We start from the raw sequence: 18209 nt of genomic DNA, 5'->3' as shown, positions 1-18209 counted from the left end.
AACCCAAAATCTCTGTAAATGTTCATTAAAACTAATAAAATTTAATTTAAAAAAATAAAATGCATACAAAGTACACACATATATTTTAGAGAACTCATTGCCTTCAACTCAGAACTAACCCATAGCTCACCTGCCAAAGTGTTTTCACAAGGAAGGAGATGACCAGTCTTTCCTCCACAGGGAAGCTGGTGATTTGAACCCCCTGCCTTTCAGCGGGCAGCACAATGCTTTACCCAATAGGCCACCACATTCAGCCATAAAGAGAAACAAAATCTTGATCCGTGCTACAACTAGGATGAATCTCAAAAGTATTACGCCGAGTGAAATAAGCCAGTCACAAGAGGACAAACTATGATCTCATTGACATCTAGTATTAGCAAATGCGCTGAGACCAAAGTCTATTAGTGGATGACCAGGGGCAGAGGGAAGGGGACAGGGAAGTCTTTGCTTAGGGACCACTGAGTTCCTTTTGAGGGTGATGTAAGCATTGTGTTGGAAGTACAATACAACGAATGTGATTAATGTTACTGAACTGTACATGTGAAAAACGTTGAACCAGCAAATATTTTGTTGTGTATATTTTTACCACAACAAAGAAAGAAAAATTAGTTAGCTCATCCTTCCCTAGGGGGGAGCCCCTAGGGCTAAATGTTATCCCAGGTCCCCCTGGAATGCCTCACTAGGGTATGAAGTTTCTGAGACACAAGTAAGCGGGTCTCTGGGGCTGGGAACAAGGATAACAGGCGACTCTGTCCTTCTATCCAGTCTCTGCCTGAGGAGCTATTTTTTGACACTAGGTGAATTTAAAAATCAAGACCTAATAGATTTCCAAGAAAGATGCTGGACCTCTGAGGCTGCTCAGGGAGGCACCTCTGAATAGCACACAGCCTCAGGGCTTCCCAGATTCCACAGTTCCAAAAGTAGAACAATCACCTCTCAGCCTCCTGGCTTCATTTTATTTACTGAGCACCTACAATATGCCACATACTTAAAATTGCAAATATTTTATATGTATTGGCATATTTAATTATCCAAACAACTCTATGACTTGAATACAGTTAAGAACTCACATTTTTGCCAGGCATCATGGAGTTGTGCTACACAGCGAACACGGTCAAGTCCATTGTACTAGTCACTGGATTAATCCATTTCATTACGGGTCTTCTTTTTCACTGACCTGAAGCAGAGTTGGTCTATGATGATTATTATTTTAGTTTTATTTTATACTAGTTTACTTACAAAGTTCGTGAAGCAGAGTTTTAAGTCACTTTCCTGAGGTATGAGTACAGGTAAAGGTAAGCTACACATATAGACTTCTTCGAGGGTGCTCTTAGCCACTAGACCACAAGATCTCGATCAGGCAATGCTGTAGAAAGGCCACCAGCGTGGGAAGTTCAGGGCCACGGTTCTCAGAATCAGTGCTGAAGTCTTTGGAAACTGCCTGGTCCCAGGTAGTTTCATACATACAATGGGAACATTTCTCCCAGAGTTCTCCTAAAGCAATAAAGGGGTCCCAGTTATGCAGTAGGTAAGCAGCCAGTCACCTGCTAACACAAAGGTGTGTAGTTTGAACCCACCAGCCATATTTCCCAGAAGAAGGATGTGGCAGTCTCCTTCCTAAAGACAGTAAACTTGGAAATCCTATGAGGCAGTTCTACTCTGTGGCTATCAACTCAACCCTACAGGATTTGGATTTTGTATACACAGAGAAGCACCCCCAAACATTCTTAGTTTTCTCTTTTTTCTTCTCCGCATCATCTTGGAAGAGAAAGATATTCTTCCCATTTCACAGACGGGAAAATGGAGGCTCGGAACAAGCATCTTGATTATTTTCTAGGGGATGGAGAGCCAAAGGGCTGTTGCTCTGCAGTCAAGGGGACGGTCCGAGTGAGTCTCCGCCCTGCTGCGGGCGGGCTGACCGGGCGCACCGCGCCTGGGCGTGGCGAGCGGGGCGGTGACCCCGGGGCGAGGCGGGGCGCGGATGGTGCAATCGGCGGCGTGCGCGCATCAGCGGCGCCGCGGGTTGTTAGCTCAGGTTTACATCACCCAGGCCGGCCCGAACTCTGCCGCGCGCCCCCAGACACTCGCAGTCTTCAGCGGTGGCGGCAGCGGCTGCAGGCAATGGGCCGGAGCTAGACGGGGCCAGAGCTCAGCGCAGTCGAGAGGCCCCTGCACCTCGGGGCACGGCGGCTCTGCGCTCGGCGGGCCCGGGACCTGCGCGGGACACCTGGTCAAGGTACCGGTGCGGCGGGAGCGCGGACGGGCCAGGGCCGGGGTGGGGGGTGGGGGGCAGGGGGTCGGCACCTCGAGGCGCTCGTGTTATACAACTCCTCCAACTTTTCACTATCCCGCTTTGGGCCCACTGTCCCTGCTGGACTCTGGAGATATGACCCCGCAGGGTCCAGTACCACCTGCTGAGCGTGGGCGCTCTGACCTCTGGGAGGGGAGAGGAAAGAGGAACCCGAGATGGAAGCATCCGAGGGTCACCCCTGGAAAAGTGTGTGGGGTTGTGTGTTGTTTGGGCGTAGGCTGGGAAGTGGAGAGGTTTGTGTGATTGCTGCGTGACGGGCAGTGGGGAGCTCAGAATCCTGTAGAGTCGGCGTCTCTGAGCTGTGGGTAAGGCTCGACACCTGGTGGCACCTGGTGGCATGTGTTGATTGTGCAGCGGATGCAGACGTGCAGAGCTGGGGTGTCCTGGGAGCGGGGCAGAGGCGGCGATGGGGAGCGCGGTGAGACTGCATATGTGGGGAGGTGGGGCGGGTTTGGGCCGCGGGTGCGCACGGAGCAACGTGGCTGCAGGTCGTACTGGGCGCGGGTGAGGTTTGCTCCCGCTGACGGCTGGTACCACCTGTAGGTTCTGGGGCAGAGTGGCGAGTCCTCTCTTCAGTCCCTGTTGTCGCTGTCTTTGCTCCCCAGACACGCGCCGCCGGCCGCTTCCGCTCCCACGGGAGGGACCTAACTGCCCAAGGTGGGCCTCCCACCGCCCCTCCTGTCGAGTGCAGGGGGTGGGTAAGGGTGGAGGGGGCGTGGGGATGTAGAGAGGGTGAGGGAAATGGAGGGAACGTGGAGGGTGGAGAGGGGTTGGGAGGTGAGCGAGAGAGGGAGATAAGGGGGTAAGGCCCAATTGTCCATAGTGGATTAGTTGAGAGGGATGTTGTGTCGGCGTTAGTATATTGAGGGGTGCAGTCCTCTTTGCTCTGAATGTGTCTAACTGGCCTGGATGTTTGCGGGGCGTGTGTGTGTGTGTGTGTGTGTGTGTGTGTGTGTGTGTGAGAGAGAGAGAGAGAGAGAGAGAGAGAGAGAGAGAAATTGCTGCCTTGTTTCTACACTGAAGATTCTAGGCTTGCTGCATACCTTGTAAAGTCCCTTGCACATTTTGAGACTCTGGTACCCCATCTCTCTGTCCAGGGGATCATTGTCCCTGGTGTACTGATGAGGCCAAGGGATGTGCTTGAGGGGTGTGGGTGTGGGTGTGTGTTTGTATGAGCAGCCTTCAAGTGCTAAAGGAATTGTATTAGCCTCATCCTTGAAGGAGATTTCTAAAACTCCCAATGAATGATAATGATGGTAATAATATTTTTTTTAAAATCATTGTTAAGTCAGAATGGAATAACTGACCCTTAAACAGATTTTCAGAAGCTTTAACTCACAGGAGAAGATTGCCCATTTTTCTCCGCAGGAGCTAGTGGATTTGAACCGCCTGCGTTTGGTTTTGCAGCAGAGTTTCTTACCTACTAGGCCACCAGAGCTCCCCTGAGAACAAACAGCAATGAGTTTGAGTCTTTTAAAAGTTACTCTCTTGCTATTTTTATTATTATTATTATAGGATAACGTTTTTTTTAAAAAAACTCAGTCATTGCTGCTGGGTCAGAACCCACTCATAGCTGACCGACCAGCCATCGAGTTTCTGAGACTGTAAATCACACAGGAGATGATTGCCCATCTTTCCCCACAAGCCCTCACAGGGGTGCCATCTTTGAGTTAGTGGCACAGTTTCCTACAGACTGCACTGCCCCGCCAGCACCCCCTAACAGGACAACAGTGTTGACCATCTTTTGACATGCTGTGGTTCATGGGTGCGTGGCTCTGGGAAGTTCAGCCCCTCCAGTTATACTTGGGGAAAGAAGATCTGGAGCATTGTTCCCCAGAGATCACAGTATGTGAGACGTCTAGGAAGCCCCATGGGACAGCTCTGCTCTTTCCTCTAGTGCTGCTGTGATGGGGATCAGCTTGGCAGCCACACAGCACCCTGCTGCAGGAGCCTGTGTGGTGTCCCCTCAGGTTCCTCAGAAGGAGGGCCTGGGAATCTATTCCTGGAGAACTGTGGAAAACCTCATGGGATCCAGTTCTACACACAGTATTGTCACCTCAACTCAAAATTAACTTGACATCATTTTTTTTTGTTAACCTGCACCAGTGCCGTGCCAAACTTTACATATTTTGTGCTTTTATTTCATCATCACAAAAATCCTATGGGCTTTACATCATTTTACAAATGAGGGAGAACTAAGGCTTGGAAATTTGAAGAAATTGCCCAGGACTCTCCAGTCAGAGAAGGAGCTCTGGTGGCAAAGCTTGCTGCCTTCTTAACTAAGCGTCAAATTCAGCAGCAGCTCAAAGTTATTGTTGTTGTTGTTATGTGCTGTCGAGTCGCTTGCGACTCATAGTGACCCTGTGTACAACAGCCCTAAACTCTGCTCTGTCCTATGCCAATCGCACCGTCTCCGACACACCCATCCCGATTATCCCAGTCACTGAATCAATCCACCTCATAGAGGGCCTTCCCCTGCTGCGCTGTCCCTCCACCCTACCAAGCATGATGTCCTTCTCCAAGGACTGGTCTCTCCTCACAACATGTCCAAAGTATGTTAGATGGAGCCTCAGAATCCTTGCCTCCAGGGAGAAGGCCCGGTTTAACCCTTTCCAGGATGAATCTGTTTGTTTTCCCAGCAGTCCATAGTACTCTCAATACTCTTCTCCAGCACCACAGCTCAAAGGCATCAATTCTCCTTCTATCCTCCTTAGTCATTGTCCAACTCTCTGATGCATAACAAGTGATTGTGAAGACCAATGGCCTTTATCAGATGCACCTTAGTCTCCAGAGAGACACCATTGCTCTTCAGTGCTTTGGAGAGGTCCCTAACAGCAGACTTTCCCATGGCAAGCAGCTCAACACAAGGGTGAAAGTCTCCTCCCACTTAGATTTACAGCCTCAGAAACCGATGGAGGGTCACCAGGAGTCATAATCACCTCAATGGCAGCGAGTTTGTGTGGATCCAACCAGGAAGCAACGGAGGGAGGATTTGCTCTCGTTGTTATGTGCTGTCCATTGGACCGTGACTCACAGTGACCCTGAAACTTGCCCTATCCTGTTTTCCTCACCATTTCCAACACACTTGAGCTCCTTTCTGTGGTTAGTGTGCCTGTCCACCTTGTTGTAGGCCTTCCTCTCTTTGCTGACCATCCACCTTTCCAAGCATGATATCCTTCTCCAAGGACCGGCCCCCTCCTAACAACATACACAACGTATGTGAGAAGTTTCACCATCCTTGCTTCCGGGGAGCACCCTTGTTTCACTTTCTCTAAGACAGAGTGGTTTATTCTTGTGGCAGTCCATGAGATAGCCAGTACCCTTCTCCCAACACCAAAAAGCAAAGGGATCGGTTCTTCTGTCTTCCTTAGTCATCGTCCAGCTTTCAGTTGCATAGCAACCAATTGAGACAGAGGCTTGAATCAAGCACATCTTAGTCCTTAAGCTGATATCATTGATCTTCAGTATTCTGGAGAGGTCCCTGACAGGAGATTATCCCCAGTGTGATTTGTGGTTTGATTTCTTGACTGCTGGTACTAAGGGTGTTAATATAAGCAAGATCTAAGGGTTGTGAATATAAGCAAGATGAAATCATTGACAACTTCTGTCTCTTCTCCAGCTACCATGATATTGGCTCTTGGCCCGGTGATGATGAATTTTGTTTTCTTGATGTTGAGATGTAATCCATAATGAAGGCTGTTTGTAGTACTTGATCTTCTGTAGGAAGCCTCCTCGTTCTCTTGCTTAGAGTAAGGAAGCTTTAAGTCCTCTACGCTTTCAGCAAACAGGAATAGCTGATGCCAGTATCCCCAGACACATTCTTCCCCCAAAGAGGTTATAGACTGTCGCTGGACTGGAGAACCACTCTCTCCTGAGGCATCCTGTGGACTTGACAGCTATGTGATTAAAAGAGTGGGTCTCAGTTTCAGAAAGGACACTAAGTAAGATTCTGGCTCTGCTTGGATGGCTCAGTCTTTAGTAAGGGTAGAGCCTGGCTTGCTCTAAGAGAGTAAGACCCAGGTGTCCACATCCTCACCTAGAACCTGGTAGGTTGAGCAGAGATGCTCAAGGGAAATAGAAAATGGAGAGATGCTGCAAGGGAGATGGAAACAATCTTAATTCTGAGTGGTGTTTGCGCTCATCTATAAACCTCGGCTCCTGATGTTCATAAGAAAGGGAGACCGGAGCCTGAGGGACACCAGCTTTCACAGAGTCCTTCAGAACAGCACTCCTGCTCACTTCACCGGCCTCATTCCTGCAACCTTTGCATGTTTAACTGCAGCCACACTCATCCCCTAATTACAGTCTGGCTTTCTTGCCCTTTCTGTCTCCCTAACAACCACACAATGGTTGCTGTGGATTCACTGTGACTCCATGTGTGTCTCAGGAGAACTGTGCTCCGCTGAATTGTTGTCCTACGTAGCAGCTTTATTGAAATGTATTCACAGGTCACACAATTCAGCCATTAAAAGTGTACAAACGATTGGTTTTTAACATAGTGAGAGATGTGTGCGTCCTTTGAAAAAGACATCATTGGTGGGAAAGGTGGAGAGTCAGCAAACGAGAGGAGGACCCTCAATGAGATGGATCAACACAGTGACTGGAACAGTGGGCTCAAGGCCATCAGAAACTGTGAGGGTGTGCAGCTCAGGCCAGGGTGCAGCTGTTGTTCATAGGGGCGCTCTGAGTTGTGGTCAGCTTGATGGTGCCTAACAATAATAACAACATCAAGATATGTGCAACCACCATAGTAGTCAATTTTAGGACATTTTTATTGCCTCAAAAAGAAGCCTCACCCCCATTAGTTTCCACTCCTTTAACTCTTAACATCTTCAAGCCCTAAGAAATGCACTTTCTGTCTGTATAAAACCCCCAAGTCAAACCCATCGCCTTGCACTCACTTCTGACTCATTTTCAAAGCTCATACAAGTGGGAATCATACGACATGTCTTTTGTGGCTGGCTTTCACTTAGCATAATGGTCAAAATTTCCATTGAGTTTCAACAAGGGATCATCCAGAAGTAGGTCAGTAGGGAGCTCTGGTGGCCTAGTGGCAAGAAGCTGCACTGTAATCCCAAAGGTATGCAGTTCAAATCTACCAGGATGCTCTACTGGAGGAGGGGCAATCTCCTTCTGTGCCAGTCAGATCTGATTTGACAGAAAACACAAGAAAAATAACAAAATTTTAAAAAAGTTACTGCGGGGAGGGATTGTAAAACAATGGGGGAGCTTTTACTTTTCAAAGAGAAGAGTGTACTGGGGGGAGGGGCAGGCAGGGAGAAAAGTGCAACAATGAATGCGTGGAAATCCAAAGTCTCTGTAAATTTTCATTAAAATGAAAAAAAAATTTAAATTAAAAAAAAAAGAAGTAGATCACAAAGTCTTCCTTCCACAGTGTCTCCTGTTGGATTTGAACCTCTGAGTTTTTGGTTAGCAGAGAATGTGTTAACTGTTGGCACCATGCAGGGATTCTTCCCTCCCCCTGAGACAATAATTATAAGACCTACAGCAGCAGCCTCACCAGAGAGCGTATTAGAAGTGCAGATTCTCAAGCTATGGTGCAGACTTACTGAGTCAGCTACTCTAAGAATCTTTTTTGTTGTTGTTCTTATATACTTTCGAGTCAGAACTAACGCATAGCTGACCCTCCATTGAGTTTTCCGAGGCAGTAAATCACACAGAAGGAGATTGTCCATCTTTCTTTCATGGAGTGACAGTTGGATTCTAACCACATGCATTTGAGTTGGCAGTGCAACTTCTTAACCACTAGGCCACCAGAGCTCCACTCTAAAGATAGGATTCAGAAACAATGTGTTTCACCAAACCCTCTAGGTAATGTCAATGCTTGCTCAAGTTTGAGATTACTGGTCTAGAATAAGCTTCTTTATAAGCTTGGCTAATTCCTACTCTCTTTCTGGTTTCATTTTGGATACTGTTTCTTCCAGTCTGGGATTGAAGCCTTTCTGGGCTCCCAGAATCCTGGGTTCCCAGGCCTCCCTGCCCCTCTTCTCATATTAGTGATCAGACTGTACATAATTGTATAATTACTCATCTGCCCTCAGCTGGCCTGGATGATCCCAAGGGCAAGGACGCTGTCCAAGTCCTCTGTCTTGGCCAGCACCCACCTCGGGTCAGGCACAGGACAGCTCCCAGGGAGTGCTGAATGAAGGGAGGAGATGGCATCTCTCTCTGCAGCATCTTAGAATGTTCTCTCCATCTCAGTGCTGTCAAGTCAGAACCAGCTGGTAGCTGACCTTCTGGTGGGCTCTCAGAGGCTGTAAATCACATGAGAGTTAACTGGCCATCTTTCTCCTGAGGAGCAGCTAGTGGATTCGCACCGCCAGAGGATGCCCCCTTCAGGTTACTAGCATAGCTCTCTACCCTCAATGCCACCAGAACTTCCTTTGTCATTTGAGTTTGTAATGTATTAGACTCACAGAATCTGAAATAAATTAATTTTCTATTTGGTGATTTTTAGGAACCCGCTGTTTTCTTGTTTCTTTAAATGTAAAAATTTGGATTAAGGAACACAATAAGTAGTTGAAAATTTTTTTACAAAAAGTATATACATCTCCTCCTGGTTCTGACAGATTATACATATATAAACAAAGATTTATTTTATATAAAAAATTTTTAAGGACGCTTTCATGGCCTGGTGGCAAGAAACTGTACTGCAATCCCAGAGGCACGCAGTTTGAATCCACCAGATGCTCTGCTGGAGAAGGGGGGGCAACCTCCTCCTGATTCGATGATATGCACACAAAAAATAATAATAATAAATGTAAATATTTTCTCTAAACAGCACGCACACACATAGTTCTGTATTATGCTTACCCCCTCTCATAATATACCTTTTGGATAGGACCTCATCAGTATGTAAAGAGCTTCCTAGTACTTTTTCAAAGCTCTGTAATATTCCACTGCAGTAGTTTCACTAGCCCCTTCCTGCTGGACATTTGGGAAATTTCTTGTTTTCTGCTATTAGACACAAGCTTCTGTGGACTGTTTAGGTGAAGATAACTCTCCAAAAGTGGGACACATAGTCTTTAAGCGACACACACCCACCTCCTCTCAGCTGAGGCGGTTCCAGTGTGCCACCGTCCCAGCAGGTGAGAAGAGTGGCCACCCAGCGGCCTTGCTTAGCCCCCTTCTGCCTTTCTTTCCAGATGCGAGCCACCCCTCTGACTGCTCCTGAGGGCACCCCCTCCAGGAAGAAACGGTTAGAGTTGGACAGTGACCTAGAAGCCAAGTGCCCCGCCCAGAAACGGACTCGAAGCCTGCCCCAGCCCTGGCTGCCCCCGTGCCTGCAGCCCCTGAGCCCACCTCCGGCTCCTGATCCGGCACCTGCTGAGGCTGCTGCCTCCCGACTTGGACCCTATGTGCTCCTGGAGCCCGAGGAGGGTGGACGGGCCTACCGTGCCCTGCACCGCCCCACAGCCACTGAGTACACCTGCAAGGTAAGTCCCCAGGGGCTGCTCCCCCTTGGCACAGGGTCTGCAGAGAGTAGGGGCTCCAGAAGGTTTTCAGGGCGATTGGAGGACCCTTATATTCATTATTCCATCATTTATTAGGGAAGCAGTTTCCAGTGCTCTCAGGCCTGAACTGGGCTGAGCCAGAGAGGTAACTAAACATGTTCCAACTCTTGGACTAAAGTGTGGTAATGGCTTCAGGTGCAGCTCAGGGGCCAGGGGAACACAGGGAAGACTCTACTGTATTAGAGAGAGGGGGTGTTGGTAGGATTGCCAGGTGGATGTGGGGGTTCTAGCCTGGGGGAGTCCTGGAGGGGGTACAAACAGGAGAAAAAAATCAGATAATTAATAAGACAGTGGCCAGAGGAGGGGGGTCACCAGGAGATACTTGTCTGTGGTTGATTAAGAAACCATGAGTGAGCTTCTGCTGGTCTATGGGGAGCCACGAAAGGTGTTTGGAGAGGGTGAAGTAGGTGACAGAACTTGTGGGGACCCTGAGGTCACTGGGCCTAACCCATAATAGATGGCACAGGTCAAGACAGGGACAGGGTTATGTACTAATTCAAATCACTTTGGGCTCATTGTTGCTGTTGGGAGGCATCAAGTCAATTCTATTCCATGTGATGGAAGAAAAGGCTAGCCAAGAGTGTTCCCTGTTGTTGTTGTTGTTGTTATTGTTTTGTGCCTTTGAGTTGACTAGGACTCACAGCGACCCTATAAACAATGACTCTGAACCTTGCCCTATCCTGAGCCAACCTTACCACCTCTCATACACCTCACCCATTGTCACAGTCATCATGTCATTCCATTTTATCCAGCGTCTTCTTCTGTACTGAACCTCTACAAACTTGATGGTCTTCTCCAAGGACTAGGCCCTCCTGGCAACATGCCCAAAGTAGGCTGTGGATTATGGAAGCAGTGGATGTCTGAAGGGTCGGCCTTGACCATCCCCAGCCCAGCTCAGTCTCCGTGGCCTCACCCCTGCTTCTCACCATTCTCTGCCCACAGGTGTACCCGGCCAGGGAGGCCCTGGTGGTGCAGGAGCCCTATGCCCGGCTGCCCCCACATGAGCACGTGGCCCGGCCCTCGGATGTCTTGGTGGACACTCAGTTCCTCTATGCCTTTTTTCCACGTTCCCACGGGGACATGCACAGCCTGGTACGTGGCCGCCGCCGTCTCCCTGAGCCCGAGGCCGCTGCCCTCTTCCGCCAGATGGCCGCCGCCCTGGCACACTGCCACCAGCACGGACTAGTCCTACGGGATCTCAAACTGCGCCGTTTTGTCTTCTCCAACAGTGAGAGGTGAGTGTGGCCAGAGAGACCCACCCATCAACTTGCCAAAGAGGTGAGCATCCTTGATGGGGGAGACTGAGGCACGAGATGGCCAAGCAGCATGCAGAAAGTAGAGAAACCTAGTTGCCCAGGCTTATTGGGAGTCCCCAAGGCTGAGCATGGGACTGTGATGGTCATGGTGGCCAACAGCATTGAGGTGCACACAGTGCCCTCGTGCACTGGATCCTCATACACATGATAGAGGAAACTGAGGCCCAGAGAGGTTAAGTAACTTGTCCAAGAACCCACAGTTCAGCAACAGAACCAGGATTCAAGCCCAGGTCTGAGCTCAGAGCCAGGACCCCAGTTCACACTGAACTTGAGAGGCAGAGCCTGGTTGCTGGGCTGATGTTTCTACTGACTCTAGTTGACTTGAGGTGTCAGGTCTCAGTTTCCCTGCTAGTAGGGGAAGATCTGGACTATCAGGCTATTTCCGGAATTCCCAACTCATAGACAACATCCAGAATGATCCCTGAGGTTCCATCCACATGGACTCTATTTCTGTATCACTGAGAATGGATGGATTATTATTAGAATTCCCAAGGCTGTTTTGTGCTGGTGGGTGAGGAGAGCTGGCCCTGCACCCTCCCCAGACTCCTGGGAGCATAGGATGAGTTTGAGGTGCTGGTGCATATGAACATTAACCAGGGGCAGCAATTTCCTTTCAGACTTCTTCTACAGGGACGGTACAGTGCGTCTGTAGCTTTCCCCTCGCATCCACTTTTTATTGTGGTTTGGGTGAAAGTTTACAATGCAAATTCGCTTTCATTTCAACCGTCCATACAGATTTTGATTGGTGATGTTGATTGCAATCCCCAGAGTGGCAGCACTCTCCCCACTTCCTCCGTGAATTCCCTGTTTCCATTTATCGTTCCCTGCCTCCTTCTGCCTTTTGAACTTTCTTTTGGCCCAAATGTTATCCTTCTCCTTTGCATTTTTAAATTTTGAAATTATTTTAGACATTCAGAGAAATTGGAGCTCAGATTTCCCGCACAACTCTCACCTCATGGCCGTCCAGTCGGAGCCAGTTCTTAGCTGTAAATCAGAGGGAGAAGGTTGCTCATCTATTACTGACCGAAGTGATAAGAGGAAATTGGTTCTCTGTCATTCACCAGAAACACAGTAGGATGGTGATGGTGTTAACAGGTACCCAGTTTGAGTCTGACTCTGTGGCAGGAGAAAGCTGCCACAGGGACTTTGTTACTGTGATCCTAGGAATCGCCTTTGGGTTAATAATTCAGCTCCCTCTGAATTCTGACCCCAGAACTCCCTCTTCCTTCACTGAATCCCATAATAGTAACATCTTTTATAACCAAAAAGCAAGGATCAAAACTAAAACATTAACCTTGATATCATCCTTATTAAGGAGCCCTGCTGACACAATAGGGAGCTCTGGTGGCCCTGTGGGCTGTCAACCCAAAGGTGGCTGGTTTGAACCCACCACCTTCTTCTCAGGAGACAGATGGGCAGTCTCCTCCCATGCAGTTTACAGCCTCTGAAAACTTGCTGAAGGGTCAGCTGAGTCTGTTCTGACTCGACAGCAATGAAAGAGAGGGAGGGGGCAGAGAGGAGGAGAGGGGAGCTCCTGTATAAGCACTTGGTTACCAACTAAAAGGTCAGCATTTTGAACCCACCGACTGCTCTGTAGAGCAGAGGAAAGACTTGGCAATCCACCTTCACAAAGACTGACAACCTAGGAAACGCTACGGGGGCAGTTCCACTCTCTCCTGTCAGGTTGCTATGAGTCAGGATCAGCTCAACAGCGCACACTGACCGCGATGAAATTCTGCTAACTAAACCACAAACATTGTTGAGGTTTCCTTTTCTAGCCGGGATCCAATCTAGGATCTTACTTTAGTTGTGTCTCTTTAACCTCTTCATGGCCAGTTCATTTTCTGCTTTGAATGCTTTGTTGCTGACTCCATGTTTTCAGAAGTAGAAGGCATGCTGAAATCAAAGGAAAATTTTTGGAGATAATAAGAGGAAGACCCTCGATGAGATGGATCGATTCTGTGACTGGAGTGGTGGGAATGAGTGTGTCTGAAACAGCGAGGTTGGCATAGGACAGAACGGCGTTTAGGGCTCTTGTACATAGGGTCACTATGAGTCGCAAGCGACTTGATGGCACATAACAACAACAACAACATGAGTTTTGAGACAGTTAATGTGGGACACACATGTCCCGAGTGGACTCTGATGGTAGGAGTGGTAAAGAGGGGTTCACTTCCTCAGATTCATGAAGTTACGCAGATCCCCACGAGGCAAAGCATGTATAGGGTTAGCTGCTTCCCAAGAAACCCGAGAGGCTGAAATGAATAGTATATATCCTGTGGGTCACGAACAATTTTTAAAAACAAACCAAACTGTGATAACTCCTAATCTTGGCCCCTCTCTACAAAGTAGAGGTGTGTTACATAGGGTTCAACAGATGTGGGAGAAGAATACTGAACAGCCCACGGGCTTCCAAAAGAACCAGCAAGTGTATGTCGTGCCTGAGAGGCAAGGCTGGTGAAGCTTCGTCTCACGTATTTTGCGCATGTTATTAGGAAGGACCAGTCCTTGGACAAAGACGTCGTGCTTGGAAAGGGGGACAGTCAACAAGAGAGAGGAAGACCCTCAGGGAGATGAACTGACATAGTGACTGTTACGGTGGGCTCAAAGTAGATCAGAGATGATTGAGGGTGACGCAGATCCATTGGTCATAGGGTCACTATTTGAAGTAGTACTAGACTCAGTGGCACCTAACAACAGCAACAGCAGTGTCTCAGAAATAGATCGCCATGCCCTTTGGCTTGTAGCCCGTCCATAGCCTTTCTGTCTCTCTCCCCTCCAACCTGAGAAAGTTGCTCAGTCTGTTCTTGTCTCTGGCGATCTTGATAGCTTTGAAGAACACTGGCCAGTTGTTTTGCCAAATGTCCTTCAACCTGGGTTTGACAGATATTTCCTCATCATTAAATTGAGTTTATGAATTTTGGGCAAGAACAGCCCAGGAGTCGTCGTCAGATCGGGACATAGGTAGTGCTAATATGTTTTATTACTCATAATGCCAGCGTCGTTATCTTGGTTGAAGTGGCATCTGCGAGCTTTTTCTCCGGCGAACATGTCTTTATTTCCCCTTTGTAATTAACAATAAGATCCCTGGGGAGTGCAGCCAGACCTAATGTTTGGCAGTTCTGACCTTTGCTATAATAAGACAAAAGAAAGACTTAGCTATCCACTTCTCTTTTTTTTAAAAAAAATTTTTTTTAATGAGCATTTACAGAGATTTTGGATTTCCAATCATTCATTGCTGTACTTCTCTCCCTGCCCAGCCCTCCCTCCCTCCAGCTATCCACTTCTATAAAGATTGTTGTTATTTTTTTTTGTTTTTATGTGCCGTCAAGTCAGAGATGACTCATAGCTGACTCTCCAGTGAGTTTTCAGAGACTATAAGTCACACAAGAGGAGATTGCTTGTCTTTCTCCTGTGGAGCAGCTGTTGGATTCAAACTGCCTGCCTTTGGGTTGGCAGCACAACTCCTTACCTACTAGGTCACCAGAGCTCCTAATCTGTAAAGATTACATGCAAGAAAGCACTCTGGATCACACTGCTACTCACTCACCCATGGGGGTCCCCAGGATTCAGAATCGACTTCACACAATTGTCTTGGCTTTGGTTTTAAATTAATAGGTATCCTGGGGAGTTATTTTGAGGCTACATAAACATCCTGCTTCTCCGCAGACTTTCAGACTTTGACCCATTAGGTCTGGCAGGAGGCCCTCTTGCCTGCAGCTCTTAGCAGTGTGGTGTTAGCTTTGTGATCTGTTCCTCCTTTCCTTCTTCGTGGCATTTTAGATTAAGACAAACAAGCCTTCAATAAGACACAAAATGTCAGTGTTAGAACTAGCTTTAAACTGGCACACAACTGTAAATAAGGTTTGCCTCTTAGGGGCACTGTGACACCCACATGCTTCCTTTTCTCCTTAGGGCAATAGTTTGAGAAGCACTGTAGTAAAGGAGCCCTAATGGTATCGTAGTTTAGTGCTTGGCTACTATTAGAAAGGTTGGTAGTTTGAGCCTGTCAACCTTCCATGAGAGAACAAGGTAGTAGTTTGCTTTCATAAAAGATTTACAAGCTCAGAAACCTTATTCTGTTCTTCCCTAAAGGATGGTTATGAGTTGAAATCAACTGAATGTTAGTAGGTTTAGAAGACAGATTGTGAAATCAGACAAACCTGGGTCCAAATCCTGACTCTATTTCTTTTCTGCTCTTTGGCCTTGAAGAGTGATTTTATCTGCTTGAGCCTTGATTTCTTGATTTCTTCAACTGTATAATGGGCCCACAATGCTGTCCCAAAAAGTGCTGTGATTCACAGGATTGGCCAAATGTTGGTCTGCACCCAGGAAGTGAGTAGCTTAAGGAAGAAGATTAATGGCAGTAATAATACAATAGTTGTTATTAAAGTAGCCAAACTATGCGCTCTGGTGGCCTAGTGATAAGAAGCTGTATTGCAATCTCAAAGGCATGCCGGTTCAAATCCATCAATTGCTCTGCAGGAGGATTGGCACTCTCCTCCCTACAATTAAACTGCCTCTGAAAACCCGCTAGAGGGTCACCTATGAGTTGGTTATGACTTGATGGCACATAACAACAACAGAGTGACCTGTGAGGTTTGTTTAAGGCAAAGGTCACAAAACGCAGACCACGAGGAGTTTGTTCAGTTCTGTTTGTTTTTTCTTCTCTCTTGCGTTTGCTTGTGTTTTAAATTGGAACTGGTTGCCAACATTATTTAAAGACTGGGATTTTTTTCATTGACATATAGACTTTTATCTTCTCTTGAGCCTACACAGAAGTTCAGAGTTCTGGCTCTGAAGCCTGACAGCATGGTTTCAAATCTCACTTGCAGTGTCTCATTCTGTAAGATGCTGTCTTTCTCAGAGCCTGCAATGAGGAGACAGTGAGCCAGGCATTGCACCAGAGTCAGTGCCAGGTGCTCCGGGGACACCTGACCACTATGAGATTGTGCTATTATTATTAAACACATGTTGCCTTTGAGTCAGTCTCAACTTGTGGAATTAGCTGTGTGCTCCCCAGGTATTTCAGTGACTGATGTTTGGGAAGTAGATCACCAGCCCTTTCTTTGGAGGTGCCTCTGAGTGAACTTGAACCGTCAACCTTTCAGTAGGAGCTGAGCATGTTAATTGTTTGAACTCTTGAGGACTCCATGCTGTTAGTGGTGCCTTCGTCAGGCAGGTGTGTGCTGTCAGGCAGGTGTGTGCTGGTCGGGCAGGTGTGTGCTGAGCTCTTGGCACTGTCCCCACTCCTTCTCTTACTTTATTACTATTTAGACTCTGAGTTTGTGTCTGGTTTACGAGATAATTAACCCATTCAGTCCTCTCCCCAAGGCACTTCCTGGGGAATGTGCATCTCTCTAAGCTTTAATTTAAATGCAATTGCTCTGTGACCTTGAGAAATGACTTACCCTTTCTTTTTTTTTATTATACTAGTTTATTTACAAAATTTAAATACATTGTTTTCCAGAACAGATTCTTCCAATTTCCCTCCTCCTCCCCATCAAATTGTGCAATTCCATGATTAATCCTCCCCTCCCCCTGCACACCCTCATCGCTCTGCTCCCGCCCTCCGCCCCCGTAATTTTTTTGGTGCATGTACCATCAAATCAGATCTGACTGGTACAGGAGGAGACTGCCCCTCCTTCTCCAGCAGAACATCTGGTGGATTTGAACCGTGCACCTCTGGGATTGCGGTGCAGCTTCTTGCCACTAGGCCACCAGAGCTCCCTGCCCCCTTGAATTCTTATACTCATTTTACAATAATGGGTTTCTATTACCCTTTCTGAACCAAAGCTTCTTCATATGTGTAAAACCATCGGCCTTGGAAGGCACCCTTCTTCTTGTTGTGTGCCGTCAAGTCACACCTGACTCAAAGCTGACTCTCCGGCAGGTTTTTAGAGGCAGTAAATCACATGGGAGGGGATTGTACATCCTTCTCCTGCAGAATAGCTGGTGGGTTCAAACCGCGTGCCTTTGGGATTGCAGCGTAGGCTCTTACCACCAGGCCACCAGGGGTCATAATGTGGGTGGCCGTGTGGGAGTCCGGATAGGACCTCACCCTGTCTTTCTCCGCCGCCCCCAGGACGAAGCTGGTGCTGGAGAACCTGGAGGACGCGTGCGTGCTGAGCGGGCCTGACGACAGCCTGTGGGACAAGCGCGCCTGCCCGGCCTACGTGGGGCCCGAGATCCTCAGCTCGCGGGCCTCCTACTCCGGCAGAGCGGCGGATGTCTGGAGCCTGGGCGTGGCGCTCTTCACCATGCTGGCTGGCCACTACCCCTTCCAGGACTCGGAACCCGCGCTGCTCTTTACCAAGATCCGGCGAGGGGCCTTCGCCCTGCCCGAGGGCCTCTCGGCCTCAGCCGGCTGCCTGATCCGCTGCCTCCTCCGCCGGGAGCCGGCTGAGCGGCTCACGGCCACGGACATCCTGCTGCACCCCTGGCTGCGGGAGGACCCGCGCCCCGGAGCCCCATCCCGGTCCCGATACCAGGAGACTGACCAGGTGGTCCCTGATGGTCCAGGCTCTGAGGAGGCTGAGGAAGAGGAAGGAGCCAGGGAAGTGGGTCTGTATGGCTAGGAACACCCGAGGAGATTCTCAGCTGCCAACAGTCCCTCTTCTTTGAACTGAGCCATACCTAAGTGCCTTTGAGGAGGGAGATGGGGGACACATGTCCTGAACATGCTTTTGCACACTTCTGCTGTCCACACACCTGTACTCACAGGCTTGGACATGCAACAAGTCCATCTTGGATGCTTGTAGGGTGCCAGGCTCTATTCTGAGTGCTAGGAACACAGCAGAGAAAAGAAACAGAAACCCCAGCCTCACGGAGTTGACATATTGTTGCTCTTGAGCCAATGACCTCTCTCCATGCCCAGCGGCCAGCATGCGTCAGCAGCCCCTCTTCATGCTGGTGCTGAGGTGCCTCTGTCCCTCGGACAGACGGTTTCTTCCACCACTAACCCAGCTGCCTTGGTGTCTAGCACCTTGTTCTGAGAAAGCAAAGCATCCCTGTGCCAAAGGCCTCCAGCCTTTTTTCTTCAGAGAT

The 18209-nt window shown here is 48.4% G+C and overlaps 1 protein-coding gene across 1 annotated transcript; it reads left to right on the top strand.

Annotated features, from left to right (window-relative positions):
* Nucleotides 1-9477: 9477 nt before the first annotated feature.
* Nucleotides 9478-17740, top strand: TRIB3 (tribbles pseudokinase 3). Its single transcript, XM_006881410.1, has 3 exons — nt 9478-9768; nt 10789-11081; nt 17248-17740. Exons 1-3 carry the CDS (start codon nt 9478-9480, stop codon nt 17738-17740), a joined length of 1077 nt encoding a protein of 358 aa, XP_006881472.1.
* Nucleotides 17741-18209: the final 469 nt, after the last annotated feature.

This window comes from Elephantulus edwardii, unplaced genomic scaffold (genome assembly GCF_000299155.1).
Source record: "Elephantulus edwardii isolate Elephantulus edwardi_28Jun2011 unplaced genomic scaffold, EleEdw1.0 scaffold00015, whole genome shotgun sequence".
Classification (NCBI taxonomy): Eukaryota; Metazoa; Chordata; class Mammalia; order Macroscelidea; family Macroscelididae; genus Elephantulus; species Elephantulus edwardii.
The sequence above is the reverse complement of the archived record's forward strand: the minus strand, read 5'-3'. Positions and strand labels throughout refer to the sequence as shown.